Source organism: Hemitrygon akajei, chromosome 9 (assembly GCF_048418815.1).
Source record: "Hemitrygon akajei chromosome 9, sHemAka1.3, whole genome shotgun sequence".
Classification (NCBI taxonomy): domain Eukaryota; kingdom Metazoa; phylum Chordata; class Chondrichthyes; order Myliobatiformes; family Dasyatidae; genus Hemitrygon; species Hemitrygon akajei.
Genome location: NC_133132.1, coordinates 101759940 through 101774202, shown reverse-complemented (window position 1 = coordinate 101774202; position 14263 = coordinate 101759940). Strand labels below are relative to the sequence as shown.

The following is a 14263-nucleotide window of genomic DNA, read 5'->3' as shown; positions in this document are numbered from 1 at the left end:
TGTGTTCTGTTTAATTGCTAATTAACTTGGTAGATTAACAGTTTATTTTTATATGAAATACTTTTGGGTGTGGGGGATCAAAGTATCTTGTCCATAAACGTCAACTTAGAAATCTTTGTAAAGTTGACTACCAATTTCTATCAATGAGTTTGTGAACAAAAAACATGACTGGATCAACCATATCAGCAATCTAACTGTAGGCCACAGGTGGGATGCACTGTGAAGATCCTCTTACGTGCCGATCACTCCAAAATTCTCTGTTGGCAGAGATAAAGAGTAGTATATAACCCTCGCTCAGGGCATAAGGATGTGATCCTGCTTAATGGGTAACATGTTCAGCTCTCAATCAAACACAAAAATGCCAGTCAGCAACAATGAGTTGAGCACTAACATCTTGGTTGACTTTCCAGTGCAATGAAAAATATTACAAATCTGCAGGTGCTGGAAATCTGAAATGAAAACAGAAAATTCATCAAATATTCAGATCAAACAGCATTTATGGAAAGAGAAGCGATTCAACATTTTCAGGACTGAGATTCTTCATCTGGACTGGGAAAGGAAGAAAACAGTTTTTGTTAGCAGAGAGGATAGATAAGAAAAGAAAAATCTGAAAGCTTGTAATTCAGTGACCTAACATGGCAGTTCAGGAATTGTTGAGATCAGATTAAGCTTCTATTTTTAATGTGTGGACACCTTCACTGAACTGATCATTGAACACAACATTTGGACTTTCTTTCAAGAACTCTGCAACTTGTGTTCTCGGTTCTTTCCCCCCAATCTTATCTATCGATTTATCTATTTATCTATCTATTTATAGTTGCTCGTTTCTTTTTCTATTTGCACATTTTATCAGTTTTTGTGTGGTTTTTCATTGATTCTATTATACTTCCTTATTGTACTGCAAATGCCTGCAAGAAAGTGTATCTGAGTAGTATTTTGTGACATATATGTACCTTGATAATTTTTTTTAAACTTTGTGCATTTGTGTTGTAAAAGTAAGATAGTGGGACGTACTGAGCAAGTGGAAAAAAACTGAGCCAAAATAGAAAAAGTAAGTTACCAATATCAAATTCTGCAGGTTACAATGTGCCCTAGGGAAGATAAGGTATCGTTCCTCAAATTTGGTTGGGCTTTATTGTACAGGTGAACACAGGTCTGAATGGCTGCTGACTGGAAATTTAAGATCACTCCTGCAAGCTTGAATATAAGCGTTTCACAAAATGATTGCCAAATCTGAGTTTGGCTTCTTCTGTGTAGAGTAGGCCATATTATGAATGATGACTGATACACGACGTTAGAAGTGCCAGTGAATCTCTGCTTCATTTGGAATGACTTTTTATTCCAGTATAGTATTAAGTATGTTATCCATTGTCTTGCATGTGAAATATTAAACTACGATTCCGTCTGCAGTCCAAGATCCCTTACAATTGGTAAAAATCCTGTTCATTGGATGATATATTTGCATCTTCTGTTTTACTTATAAGAAACAAATGTTACTCTATGTTGAAGAAAGGTTATAATCTAAATGATTTATCCACTAATAAAATAAAGTTATTTCAAACTGTTAATTACATTTGAAGAGAGAATTAACTGGATTTAGAAAACACCAAATTTGTTTCTCAGATATAGCTAATTAGACCTCTATTTCTAAACTTCCCTAGCTCTTAAGGAAGAGACACATAGGAAATGACATCGTTACAATTGTCTTTCAAGAGCCTGGAGCACTTCCTTTTACTCCCAGAAACATCCGATCCCACTTTCAACATGTGTTTGTCATTGTCAGAGTTCATAATCCATGTACTGAAAATGTCTGCTACAGGTAAGTGATCAGTATCAATACTTTTAGATCCATTATTGATGTTTTTAACCTTCTCTTTCACCATCTATGTTCTTTCCCAATGATACTTTATGTGCACACGTTGTTTTTAAGTTTCAAGTTGTAATCTACATTTGTTGCTTCATGATCAGCAAACACCACAGGAAATTAGTAGTTGTATTCTTTTTAGGAGAAGGAACTTTACACAGAGTGGTAAAAAGATGAAACTCATTACCACAAGATATAGTTGTAGTGAATAGCAATGAAGTATTGAAGGGAAGATGGATAAATATGGTGGAGAAAGAAGTAGTGGGATATGTTAAACACAAGAGGTTCTGCAGATGCTAAAGGTCCAGAATAGCACACACAAGTGCTGGAGGAACTCATCAGGTCAGGCAGCATCTATGGAGATGAAAAAAGAGTCGACGTTTCAGACAGAGATACTTCATCAAAACCTGATCAAGGGGCTTGGCCCAAAACATTGTCTCTTTATTCCGCTCTATAGATGCTGCCTGGCCTGTTGAGTTCATCCAACATTTTGTTAGTAGGATATGTTGATTTGAGGCATGCGTGGGAGGTTTATAGAGGCTCTACAGTTCTGCACTAGAGCAATCTCACAGCTCCAGTGATCTGGGTTTGATCCTAACCTCTGGTGCGGTCTGTGCAGGGAGCTTACACGCTCTCCCTGTGAGTGTAGATTGCTTCAGATTCCAACCCCCGCCCCCACATAGTATTCCAAAAACAAACAGGTTGATAAGTTAACTGGTTTCTATAAATTGTTCATGACAGAATGTCAGAATGTGAGAGAAGTTGAGGGAAATATGGAGAGATTGCATAATGAGGAATATCAGTGGGGAAATGGGCTTAATTTGTGAACTGTCATAGAAGAGCTTCAATGTTGTATGGAAAGATCAATATAGATTTATTGGGCCAACTGGCCTGTTCTGCTGTAATATGATTCTGTGATTGGACAAAGTTTAGAATAGAATGAATTAAGTTGAACGGGCTGTATCTAAACTTTCCTTGCACACAGTGTAAGACTATCAGAAATGGTTACAGCAATTTCAACCTTAAACGACAAAGGAGGAAGGCCACTGCTGTACACATCTGGGTGTTAGGAAAATTTACAATGGATTGTAGGATAAGCTTTCCAAACAACTAGGTGGATCAGAAATATGAATGGAGCAAATACAGTACAATGCAAGAGGATTGGCCTATTCCCAAGAAGAAATAGATCGTAGTGGAGTGGAGTAGGTTGCCTGGAATTAGACCATAGAACATAAGAACAGAAGTAGACCATTCAGCCTGTTGTATCTACTCTAGTATTCCATCTTAGCTGATTTCTTATCTTTCTCAGCTTCATTCTCCTGCTTTCTCCCCATATCCATAACTGATCAAAAAATTATCAATTGAACTTTAATATATCCAATGACTTGGCCTCTGCAGCCATCTGTGCCAATGAATTCCACAGATTCATCACTTTGTGGCTAAAGAAATTCCTACTTAGACTGCAGAAATGTTGCAGATAAGAAAAAATTAAACTGATCCATAGAATAAAGGACTGATGTAGTGCTACAAAAGTGCTAAAAGGCAAGGTGAGGACTGGTGTTGGAACATAGTTTGTTTTAGCAAGAATGATACTTGGAATAATCTTCTGCAAGTTCATCGAATATAATTGTAAATTCAGAGATAGTTGGAGAATGTTAAGTGTCTTCTGAACTTAACTGCAGAGTCATAGTAAAGTACAGCACAGAAACGGGCCCTATGGCCTATCTAGACCATGCTAAACCATTTAATCTGCCTACTCCCAACAACCTACACCGCAACAATAGCCCTACATAACCCTACCATCCATGTACCTATCCAAACATCTCTTAAATGTTGAAATTGAATTCACATGCACCCCTTGAGCTGGCAGCTCATTCCACATTCTCACGATCTCCTGAGTGAAGAATTTTCCCCTCATGTTCCCCTTAAATTTTTTAGCTTTCTCTTTTAACCCATGACCTCTAGTTGTAGAATCATCCAACCTCAGTGTAAAAAGCCTGCTTGCATTTACCATATCCATAGCGCTCATAAGTTTGCATACCTCTATCAAATCTCCTCTCAATCTTCTATGCTCCAAGGAATAAAGCCCTAACTTATTCAATTTTTCCTTATAATCAGGTCCTCCAGTCCCAGCAAAATGTTGTAAAATTTTTCTGTATTCCTTCAACCATATTAACATGTTTCCTGTAAGTAGATGACCAATACTGCCTCACCAATGTCTTGTGTAACCTCAATATAACATCCTGTCTCCTGTACTCAGTACCTTAATTTATGAAGGCCAATAGGCCATAAGCTTCCCTTATGACCCTATCTACCTATGACACCACCCTCAATGAATTTTGGACCTGTATTCTCTTAGAGTATTCTACTGCACTCCTCAGTGCCTGCTGTTCACTGTGTAAGACCTACCCTAGTTGGTACTACCAAAGTGTAACACCTCATATTTGTTTGCATTAAATTCCATCTGCCATTTTTCCAGCTGGTACAGATCTCGCTGCAAGCTCTGATAGTCTTCCTCATGTCCACTACACCCCCATCTGCAAATTTGCTGATCCAATTAACCACATTATCATCTAGATCATTGATATAGATGACAAACAACAATGGACCCAGCACCAAACCCTGTGGTACCCCACTAGTCACAGACCTCCAGTCAGAGAAGCAACTATCTACTACCACTTTCTGGCTTCTCTCACAAAGCCAATGTGTAAATTACTACCTCATCTTGAATTCTGAGTGACTGAACCTTCTTGGACAACCTCCCATATGGGAACTTGTTAAATGCCATCCTAAAGTATACGTACACAACATCCACTGCCTTGCCTTCATCTGCTTTCGTGTAGATTACACAAAAATCTTTATGATTAATTTGACACAACCTTCCAAGCATGAAACCATGCTGGTTATCTCTGATCAGTCCCTGTCGATGCAAATACTCATATATCCTGTCCCTTAGAATACCTTCCATATACAACCATATAACAATTACAGCACGGAAACAGGCCATCTCGGTGCTTCCAGTCTGTGCTGAACGCTTACTCTCACCTAGTCCCACTGGCCCGCACTCAGCCCATAACCCTCCATTCCTTTCCTGTCCATATACCTAACCAATTTTCTTTTAAATGACAATATCAAACCTGCCTCTACCACTTCTACTGGAAGCTCATTCCACACAGCTACCACTCTCTGAGTAAAGAAATTCCCCCTCATGTTACCCTTAAACTTTTGCCCCCTAACTCTCAAATCATGTCCTCTTGATTGAATCTCCCCTACTCTCAATGGAAAAAGCCTATCCACGTCAACTTTATCTATCCCCCTCATAATTTTAAATACCTTTATCAAGTCCCCCCTCAACCTTCTACATTCCAAAGAATAAAGACCTAACTTGTTCAATCTTTCCCTGTAACTAGGTGCTGAAACCCAGGTAACATTCTAGTAAATCTTCTCTGTACTCTCTCTACTTTGTTGACATCTTTCCTATAATTTGGTGACCAGAACTGTACACAATACTCCAAATTCGGCCTTACCAATGCCTTGTACAATTTTAACATTACATCCCAACTCCTATACTCAATGTTCTGATTTATAAAGGCCAACATACCAAAAGCTTTCTTCACCACCCTATCCACATGAGATTCCACCTTCAGGGAACTATGCATCATTATTCCTAGATCACTCTGTTCTACTGCATTCTTCAATGACCATGTATGTCCTATTTGGATTATTCCTACCAAAATGTAGCACCTCACACTTACCAGCATTAAGCTCCATCTGCCATCGCTCAGCCCACTCTTTTAACTGGCCTAAATCTCTCTGCAAACTTTGAAAACCTACTTCATTATCCACAACACCATCTACCTTAGTATCATCTGTATAGTTACTTATCCAATTTACCACCCCATCATCCAGATCATTAATGTATATGACAAACAACATTGGACCCAGTACAGATCCCTGAGGCACACCACTAGTCACCGGCCTCCAACCTGACAGTTATCCCCCACTACTCTCTAGCATCTCCCATCCAACCACTGTTGAATCCATTTTACTACTTCAATATTAATACCTAACGATTGAACCTTCCTAACTAACCTTCTGTGCAGAACCTTGTCAAAGGCCTTACTGAAGTCCATATAGACAACATCCACTGCTTTACCCTTGTTAACTTTCCTGGTAACCTCTTCAAAAAATTCAATAAGATTTGTCAAACATGACCTTCCACGCACAAATCCATGTTGACTGTTCCTAATCAGACCCTGTCTATCCAGATAATTATATATACCATCTCTAAGAATACTTTCCATTAATTTACCCATCACTGACATCAAACTGACAGGCCTATAATTGCTAGGTTTACTCTTAGAACCCTTTTTAAACAATAGAACCACATGAGCAATACGCCAATCCTCTGGCACCATCCCCGTTTCTAATGACATTTGAAATATTTCCGGCAGAGCCCCTCCTATTTCTACACTAACCTCCCTCAAAGTCCTAGGGAATATCCTGTCAGGAACTGGAGATTTATCCACTTTTATATTCCTTAAAAGCACCAGTACTTCCTCCTCTTTAATCGTCATAGTTTCCATAACTTCCCTACTTGTTTCCCTTACCTTACACAATTCAATATCCTTCTCCTTAGTGAATACCGAAGAAAGGAAATTGTTCAAAATCTTCCCCATCTCTTTCGGCTCCACACATAGCTGTCCACTCTGATTCTCGAAGGGACCAATTTTATCCCTCAGTATCCTTTTGCTATTAATATAACTGTAGAAACCCTTTGGATTTATTTTCACCTTACTTGCCAAAGCAACCTCGTATCTTCTTTTAGCTTTTCTAATTTCTTTCTTAAGATTCTTCTTACACTCTTTATATTCCTCGAGCACCTCATTTACTCCATGCTGCCTATATTTATTGCGGATATCTGTCTTTTTCCTAACCAAGTTTCCAATATCCCTTGAAAACCATGGCTCTCTCAAACTTTTAACCTTTCCTTTCAACCTAACAGGAACATAAAGATTCTGTACCCTCAAAATTTCACTTTTAAATGACCGCCATTTCTCTATTACATCCTTCCCTTAAAACAAATTGTCCCAATCCACTCCTTCTATATCCTTTCGCATCACCTCAAAGTTAGCCTTACTCCAATCAAAAATCTCAACCCTGGGTCCAGTCCTATTCTTCTCCATAATTAGATTGAAACTGATGGCATTGTGATCACTGGACCCGAACTGCTCCCCAACACATACTTCTGTCACCTGACCTATTTCATTCCCTAACAGAAGATCCAACACTGCCCCTTCTCTAGTTGGTTCCTCTATGTATTGCTGCAAAAAACTATCCTGCACACATTTTACAAACTCCAAACCATCCATCCCTTTTACAGTATGGGCTTCCCAGTCTATGTGTAGAAAATTAAAATCTCCCACAATCACAACCCTGTGCTTACTACAAATATCTTCTATCTCCTTACAAATTTGCTCCTCCAATTCTCGCTCCCCATTAGGTGGTCTATAATACACCCCTATAAGTGTTACCACACCTTTCCCATTCCTCAATTCCATCCAAATAGTCTCCCTAGACGAGACCTCTAATCTATCCTGCCAGAGCACCGCTGTAATATTTTCTCTGACAAGCAACGCAACATCTCCTCCTCTTGTCCCTCTGATTCTATCACACCTGAAGCAATGAAATCCAGGAATATTTAGTTGCCAATCACACCCCTCTTGCAACCATGTTTCACTAATAGCTACAACATCATATTTCCAGGTATCAATCCATGCTCTAAGCTCATCCACCTTTCTTACAATGCTCCTAGCATTAAAATAACTGCACTTAAGAAATTCTCCACCTCTTCCTCTCTGTTTATCTCTAACAGTACAAAGAACTTTACTGTTTTCTTTTTCTTCCTTCTCCCATACATCTGTTCCTACACTCTGGTTCCCCTCCCCCCTCATATCTAGTTTAAATCCACTGGAGCCTCTCTAGCAATCCTACCTGCAAGAATATTTGTCCCCCTCCAGTTCAGATGTAAACCGTCCCGCCGGAACAGGTCCCACCTTCCCTGGAAAACTGCCCAATTATCTATAAATCTGAAGCCCTCCCACCTGCACCATGTCTTCAGCCACGTGTTGATCTGCGCTATCTTACTATTTCTAAACCCACCTGCACGTGGCTCTGGTAGCAATCCTGAGATTGCTTTCCTGGAGGTCCTGTCCTCCACCTAGCTCCCTAAACTCACCTTTCAGGACCTCCTCACTCTTCCTACACACGTCATTGGTCCCTACATGGACCACGATATCCAGCTGCTCACCCTCCCTCTTGAGAATACCGAGAACTCAATCCGAGATATCGCGGACCCTGGCACCAGGGAGGCAACAGACCATCCGGGATTCTCGATCTCTTCCACAGAACCTCCCATCTGTCCCCCTATCTATCGAATCCCCTATCACTACTGCTCTCCTCTTTTCCCTCCTTCCCTTCTGAGCTGAGGGTCCAGTCTCAGTGCCAGAGACGCAACCACTGCAACTTGTCCCTGGTAGGTTGTCCCCACCAACAGTATCCAAAACGGTATACATTGTTGATGGGAACGGCCCCAGGGGTGCTATGCTCTTCCTGTCTATTCCCCTTCCCTCTCCTGACAGTCACCCAACTACCTGACTCCTAGGGGTGACTATCTCCCTGAAACTCCTGTCTATTTCTGCCTCTGCCTCCTGAACGATCCGAAGTTCATCCAGCTCCAGCTCCAGTTCCCTAACACGGTTTGTCAGGAGCTGCAGCTGGATGCACCTTTTACAGGTGTAGTCATCAGGGACAGCTGTGCTCGCCCTGACTTCCCACATACTGCAAACGGAGCACTCAACTGCCCTAACTGCTTCCTCCCTTACCTACTCCTAAACTAATTAGATTAATTAAAGGAACTTACCTGGCCTTACCTCACCTGGAGTGAAGCTCGTACTCAGCTTCTGCTCGCTATTTAAATTCCCCCACTGATCTCAGAGACTGACTTTCACGCGCTTGAACAGTCGTGCCCTGTTCAAACCTCGCCTCTGCCTGTTCTCGCCAAAGCCAACCCACTCTGCCTCAGTCCACTCCGACGATGGCCGATGTATATGGCGGTCTTTCTTTTTAAACCTTTGGCACACTACGTCACACGCCTGTGCAGTCTAGCCTCTTTGCCGCGATCAGTTAAAAAAAACAGCTTCTCACTGAGCTTCTTTTACCTCTTCCCTCTCCACCTCTTGCTGCGATTTAAATAACCGTTGAAAACCTCCTCTCCTTTTTAAACCTTTAGCGTGCTACATCATGCGCCTGCACAGTCTAGCCTCTTTGCCGCGATCAGTTTAAAAAGAAAGCTTCTCTCTGAGCTTCTTTTACCTCTTCCCTCTCTGCCTCTTGCTGCGATTTAAAAAAAACATTTTTTCCAATAACTTTTCCATTGCTGATGTCAGGCTCACCGGCCTATAATTTCCTGGTTTATTTTTAGAGCCTTTCTGAAACAGCAGAACAACATTTGCTACCCTCCAGTCCTCCAGTACCTCACCTGTCACTAAGGATGATTTGAATACCTCTGCTAGGGCCCCTGCGTTTCTGCATTTGCCTTCCACAGGGTCCAAGGAAACACCTAATGAGGCTCTGAGGATTTATCCACCCTGCCTCAAGACAGCAAATATCTCCTCATTTGTATTATGTATAAGGTCCATGACCTCACTGCTGCTTTGCCCCACACTGTGTGGCTAAGTACAGTTCCAACACCATATGTGTTAGTTGATAACATCATTGTCAAGGGCTATATTAAAGGGGGTAGTGAATCAGCATACAGGAGGGAGATTGAAACTTGGCTGAGGGGCTTAGGCTTCTCCTTCGCCTTGTCTACTAAGGCAACGTTATGCTTTCTTTTAACCCTCCTATTTCTTTCTTGTGTGTTCTCTTGCATTTCTTATACTCCATATGTACCTCATGTGTTCCTACTTGCCTATACCTGATATGCACCTCCTTTTTTCCTTTATGAAAGGCCTCGATATCATTTGAAACCTGTTATACCTATCTTTTTCCATATTTATTTTGAAACTAATGGTATTATGATCACTAGATGCAAAGTGATCCTATACACAAACTTCTGTCACCTGCCGTCTCATTCCCTAATAACAGATCAAGTATCGCACACTCTCATTGGGACTTCTATGTACTGATTAAGGAAATTTTCCTGAACACATTTGACTAACTCTGTCTCATCTAGTCCTTTTACAGTATAGGAGTTTGAGTCAATATGTGGAAAGTTAAAATCACCTACTACTACGTTTCTTGCAGCAGTCTGCTATCTCTTTACAAATTTGTTTCTCTAAATACCGTAGATTGTTGGGTGGTCTGGAATGTAGCCCCACTAACATGGTCATACCTTTCTTATTCCTCAGTTGCACCCATAACGCCACATTCAGTACTACTACCACTTCCAGTAGAAGTGATAGAGGCAGGTTCGGTATTGACATTTAAAGTAAAATTGGATAGGTATATGGACAGGAAAGGAATGGAGGATTATGGGCTGAGTGTGGGTCAGTGGGACTAGGTGAGAATAAGCGTTCAGCACAGATTAGAAGGGCCGAGATGGCCTGTTTCTGTGCTGTAATTGTTATATGGTTATGTTAGATGAGTTCTCCAGTCTGTTTTGACTGAGCACTAACGTGATATTTTCCCTGACTAGTAACACCTCCATTCCTCCTATAATCCCTCCTGCTCTGTCACCTCTAAAACAATGGAACCCCAGATTAATGAATTTACCAGAGAGTATGGTCTTGCATGCATAGAATCATAAGCCTAATCTAAATTCACAATTGTGTTATAGATAGTGCAGAGGACAATAGGGAGCTAAGTACAAGTTCAACTTACCAATCTATAGGGCATTGCATGTATCTATAATAATCAATTTGATCAAGGTGCCAAAATTAATTTTCTGAGTTGTATCCTACTCATGATTCATGTGCCCTGCAGCAAATTCCATCAGAAATAAAAGCCATTGATTTAAAGCAAGTGGAAAGAGTAATTGAAAGACTATAGCAGTGACTATGGAGATGTTTCCTGCTGCAGCACACACAAAATGCTGGAGGAACTCAGCAGGTCAGGCAGCATCTATGGAAATGAAAAAACAGTCGACATTTCAGGCTGAGACCCTTTATCAGGACTAGAAAGAAAGGGGAAGGACGCCAGAATAAGAAGATAGGGGAGGGGAATGAGGACAAGCAAGAAGATGATAGGTGAAACAGTGGATGGGGGATGAAGGGAGTGATTGATAGCAAAGGCAAAGAGCTGGAGAAGACCATAAAACTTGAGGATGTAGATATTAAGAAAGAAGATGTGCTGGAGCTTTTGAAAAGCATCAAGTTGGATAAGTCACCGGGCCTGGATGAGATGTACCCCAGGCTGCTATGGGAGGTGAGGGAGGAGATTGCTGAGTCTCTAGCGATGATCTTTGCATCATCAATAGGGACGGGAGAGGTTCCAGAGGATTGGAGGGTTGCAAATGTCCTTCCTTTATTCAAGAAAGGGAGTAGAGATAGACCATGAAATTATAGACCAGTGAGTCTTTCTTCAGTGGTTGGTAAGTTGATGGAGAAGATCCTGAAAGGCAGGATTTATGAACATTTGGAGAGGTATACTATGATTAGGAATAGTCAGCATTACTTTGTCAAGGGCAGGTTGTGCCTTATGAGCCTGATTGAATTTTTTGAGGATGTGACTAAAGATATTGATGAAGGAAGAGCAGTAGATGTAGTGTATATGGATTTCAGCAAAGCATTTGATAAGGTACCCCATGCAAGGCTTATTGAGAAAGTAAGGAGGCATGGGATCCAAGGGGACATTGCTTTGTGGATCCAGAACTGGCTTGCCCACAGAAGGCAAAGAGTGGTTGTAGACGAGTCATATTCTGCATGGACGTCGGTGACCAGTGGAGTGCCTCAGGGATCTGTTCTGGGACCCTTACTCTTCGTGATTTTTATAAATGACTTGGATGAGGAAATGGAGGGATGGATTAGAAAGTTTGCTGATGACACAAAGGTTGGAGGTGTTGTGGATAGTGTGGAGGGCTGTCAGAGGTTACAGCAGGACATTGATAGGATGCAAAACTGGGCTGAGAAGTGGCAGATGGAGTTCAACCCAGATAAGTGGGAAGTGGTTCTGTTTGGAAGGTCAAATATGATGGCAGAATATAGTATTAATGGTAAGACTCTTTTGGCAGTGTGGAGGATCAGAGGGATCTTGGGGTCCGAGTCAATAGGATGCTCAAACCAGCTACACAGGTTGACTCTGTGGTTAAGAAGGCATGCGGCGTATTGGCTTTTATCAATCATGGAATTGAATTTAGGAGCTGAGAGGTAATATTGCAGCTATCTAGGACCCTGGTTAGACCCCACTTGGAGTACTGTGCTCGGTTTTGGTCGGCTCACTACCGGAAGGATGTGAAAGCCATGTGAAAGGGTGCAGAGGAGATTTACAAGGATGTTGCCTGGATTGGAGAGCTTGCCTTATGAGGATAGGTTGAGTGAACTCGGCCTTTTCTCCTTTAAGCGACAGAGAATGAGAGGTGACCTGATTGAGGTGTATAAGATGTTGAGAGGCATTGATCATGTTGATAGTCAGAGGCTTTATCCCAGGGCTGAAATGGTTGCCACAAGAGGACACAGGTTTAAGGTGGTGGGGAGTAGGTACAGAGGAGATGTCAGGGGTAAGTTTTTTAGTCAGGGAGTGGTGAGTGCGTGGAATGGGCTGCTGGCAAAGGTGATGGAGGTGGATACGATAGGGTCTCTTAAGGGACTTTTGGATAGGTGCATGGAGCTTAGAAAAATAGAGGGTTATAGGTAAGCCTAGTAAATTCTAGGGTAGGGACACGTTCGGCACAACCTTGTGGGCCGAAGGGCCTGTATTGTGCTGTAGGTTTTCTATGTTTCTATAAACCATAGTAGCAGAATTAGACCATTCAGCCTATCGTTGCTGGGCCACCATTCCACGGTGGCTGGATTAGTGCCCCTCTCAACCCCATTCTCTGCCTTGTGTCTGTAACCTTTCATGCCCTAAATAATCAAGAACCTATCAACCTCTGCCTTAAAGACACCTAAACACCCGGGCCTCCATGTCCACCTGTAGCAACAAATTCCACAGATTCACTACCCTCTAGCTAAAGAAATTCCTCCTCATCTCCATTCTAAATGCTCATCTATTCTGAGACAATGCCCTTTTATCCTAGACTCCCCTACATCCATCCCACATCAATTCTATTTAGGGCTCTCAAAATTCAATAGGTTTTAATGAAATTGCTTTCTCATGCTTCCAAATTCCAATGAATACCAGCCCAGAGACATCAAATGCTCCTCATATGATAATCATTTCATTCTCGTGACCCTTCTCTGAACCCTCTCCAATGTCTCTAAGGTAAGGGGCCCAAAACTCCAAGAGAGGCCTCACTAGTGCCTTCTAAAGCCCCAGCATTACATCCTTGACTTTACATTCTAGTCTTTTCAAAATGAAAGCTAACATTGTATTTGTGTTCCTCACCACTGACTCAACCTGCAAGTTAACCATTATGGAATCCTGCATGAGGACTCCCAAGTCCCTTTGCACCTTAGATTTTTGAATTTCTTCCCATTTAGAAAATAGTCTACACTTTTATTCCTTGTAGCAAAGTGCATGACCATATACTTCCTGACATTGTATTCCACTTGCCACTTCTTTACCCATTCTCCTAATCTGTCCAAGTCCTTCTGCAGGCTCCCTGTTTCCTGCCCCGTCCTTTATCTTCTTATCATATGCAAACTTGGCCACAAAGCCATCAATTTCATCAACTGTTATTGACATGAAGTATAAAAAATAAGTGGTCCCAACACCAACTCCTGTCATCAGCAACCAACCAGAAAAGGCTCCCTTTATTCCCACTCTTTGTGTCATGCCAATTAACGAATCTTCTACCCATACTAGTATCTTTCCTGTAATATCACATCTTTCCTGTATTACCATCTTGTTAAGCAGCCTTATGTGTGGCTCCTTGCCAAAGGCCTTCTGAAAATCTGAGTTCATAACATTCACCAATTCTCCTTTGTCTATCCTGCTTGTTATTTCCTGAAAGAATTCAAACAGATTTGTCAGTCAAGGTTTTACCTTAAGGAAACAATGCTGACTTTGGCCTTTTTTTATCCTGTGCCTCTGAGTACCCTGAGACCTCATCCTTTACAATCAACCAGCCACTGAGGTCAGTCTAACTGGCCTATAAATTTCCTTTGTTCTGCCTTCCTCCGTTCTTGAAGACTGGAGTGACATTTGCAATCTTCCAGTCTTCCAGAACCATGCCAAAATCAATTGATTCTTGAAAAATCATTACTAATGCCTCCACAATTTCTTCTGCTACCTCATTCA

At 41.4% G+C, this 14263-nt stretch overlaps 1 protein-coding gene across 3 annotated transcripts in view; it reads left to right on the top strand.

Annotated features, from left to right (window-relative positions):
- Nucleotides 1-14263, top strand: part of sipa1l2 (signal induced proliferation associated 1 like 2) — a 511308-nt gene that overhangs the window by 293840 nt on the left and 203205 nt on the right. For all 3 annotated transcript variants that reach the window (XM_073056679.1, XM_073056680.1, XM_073056678.1), the window contains one exon: nucleotides 1662-1819. In XM_073056679.1, coding sequence (XP_072912780.1) covers nucleotides 1662-1819 — 158 coding nt within the window. The remainder of the gene's footprint in view (nucleotides 1-1661; nucleotides 1820-14263) is intronic.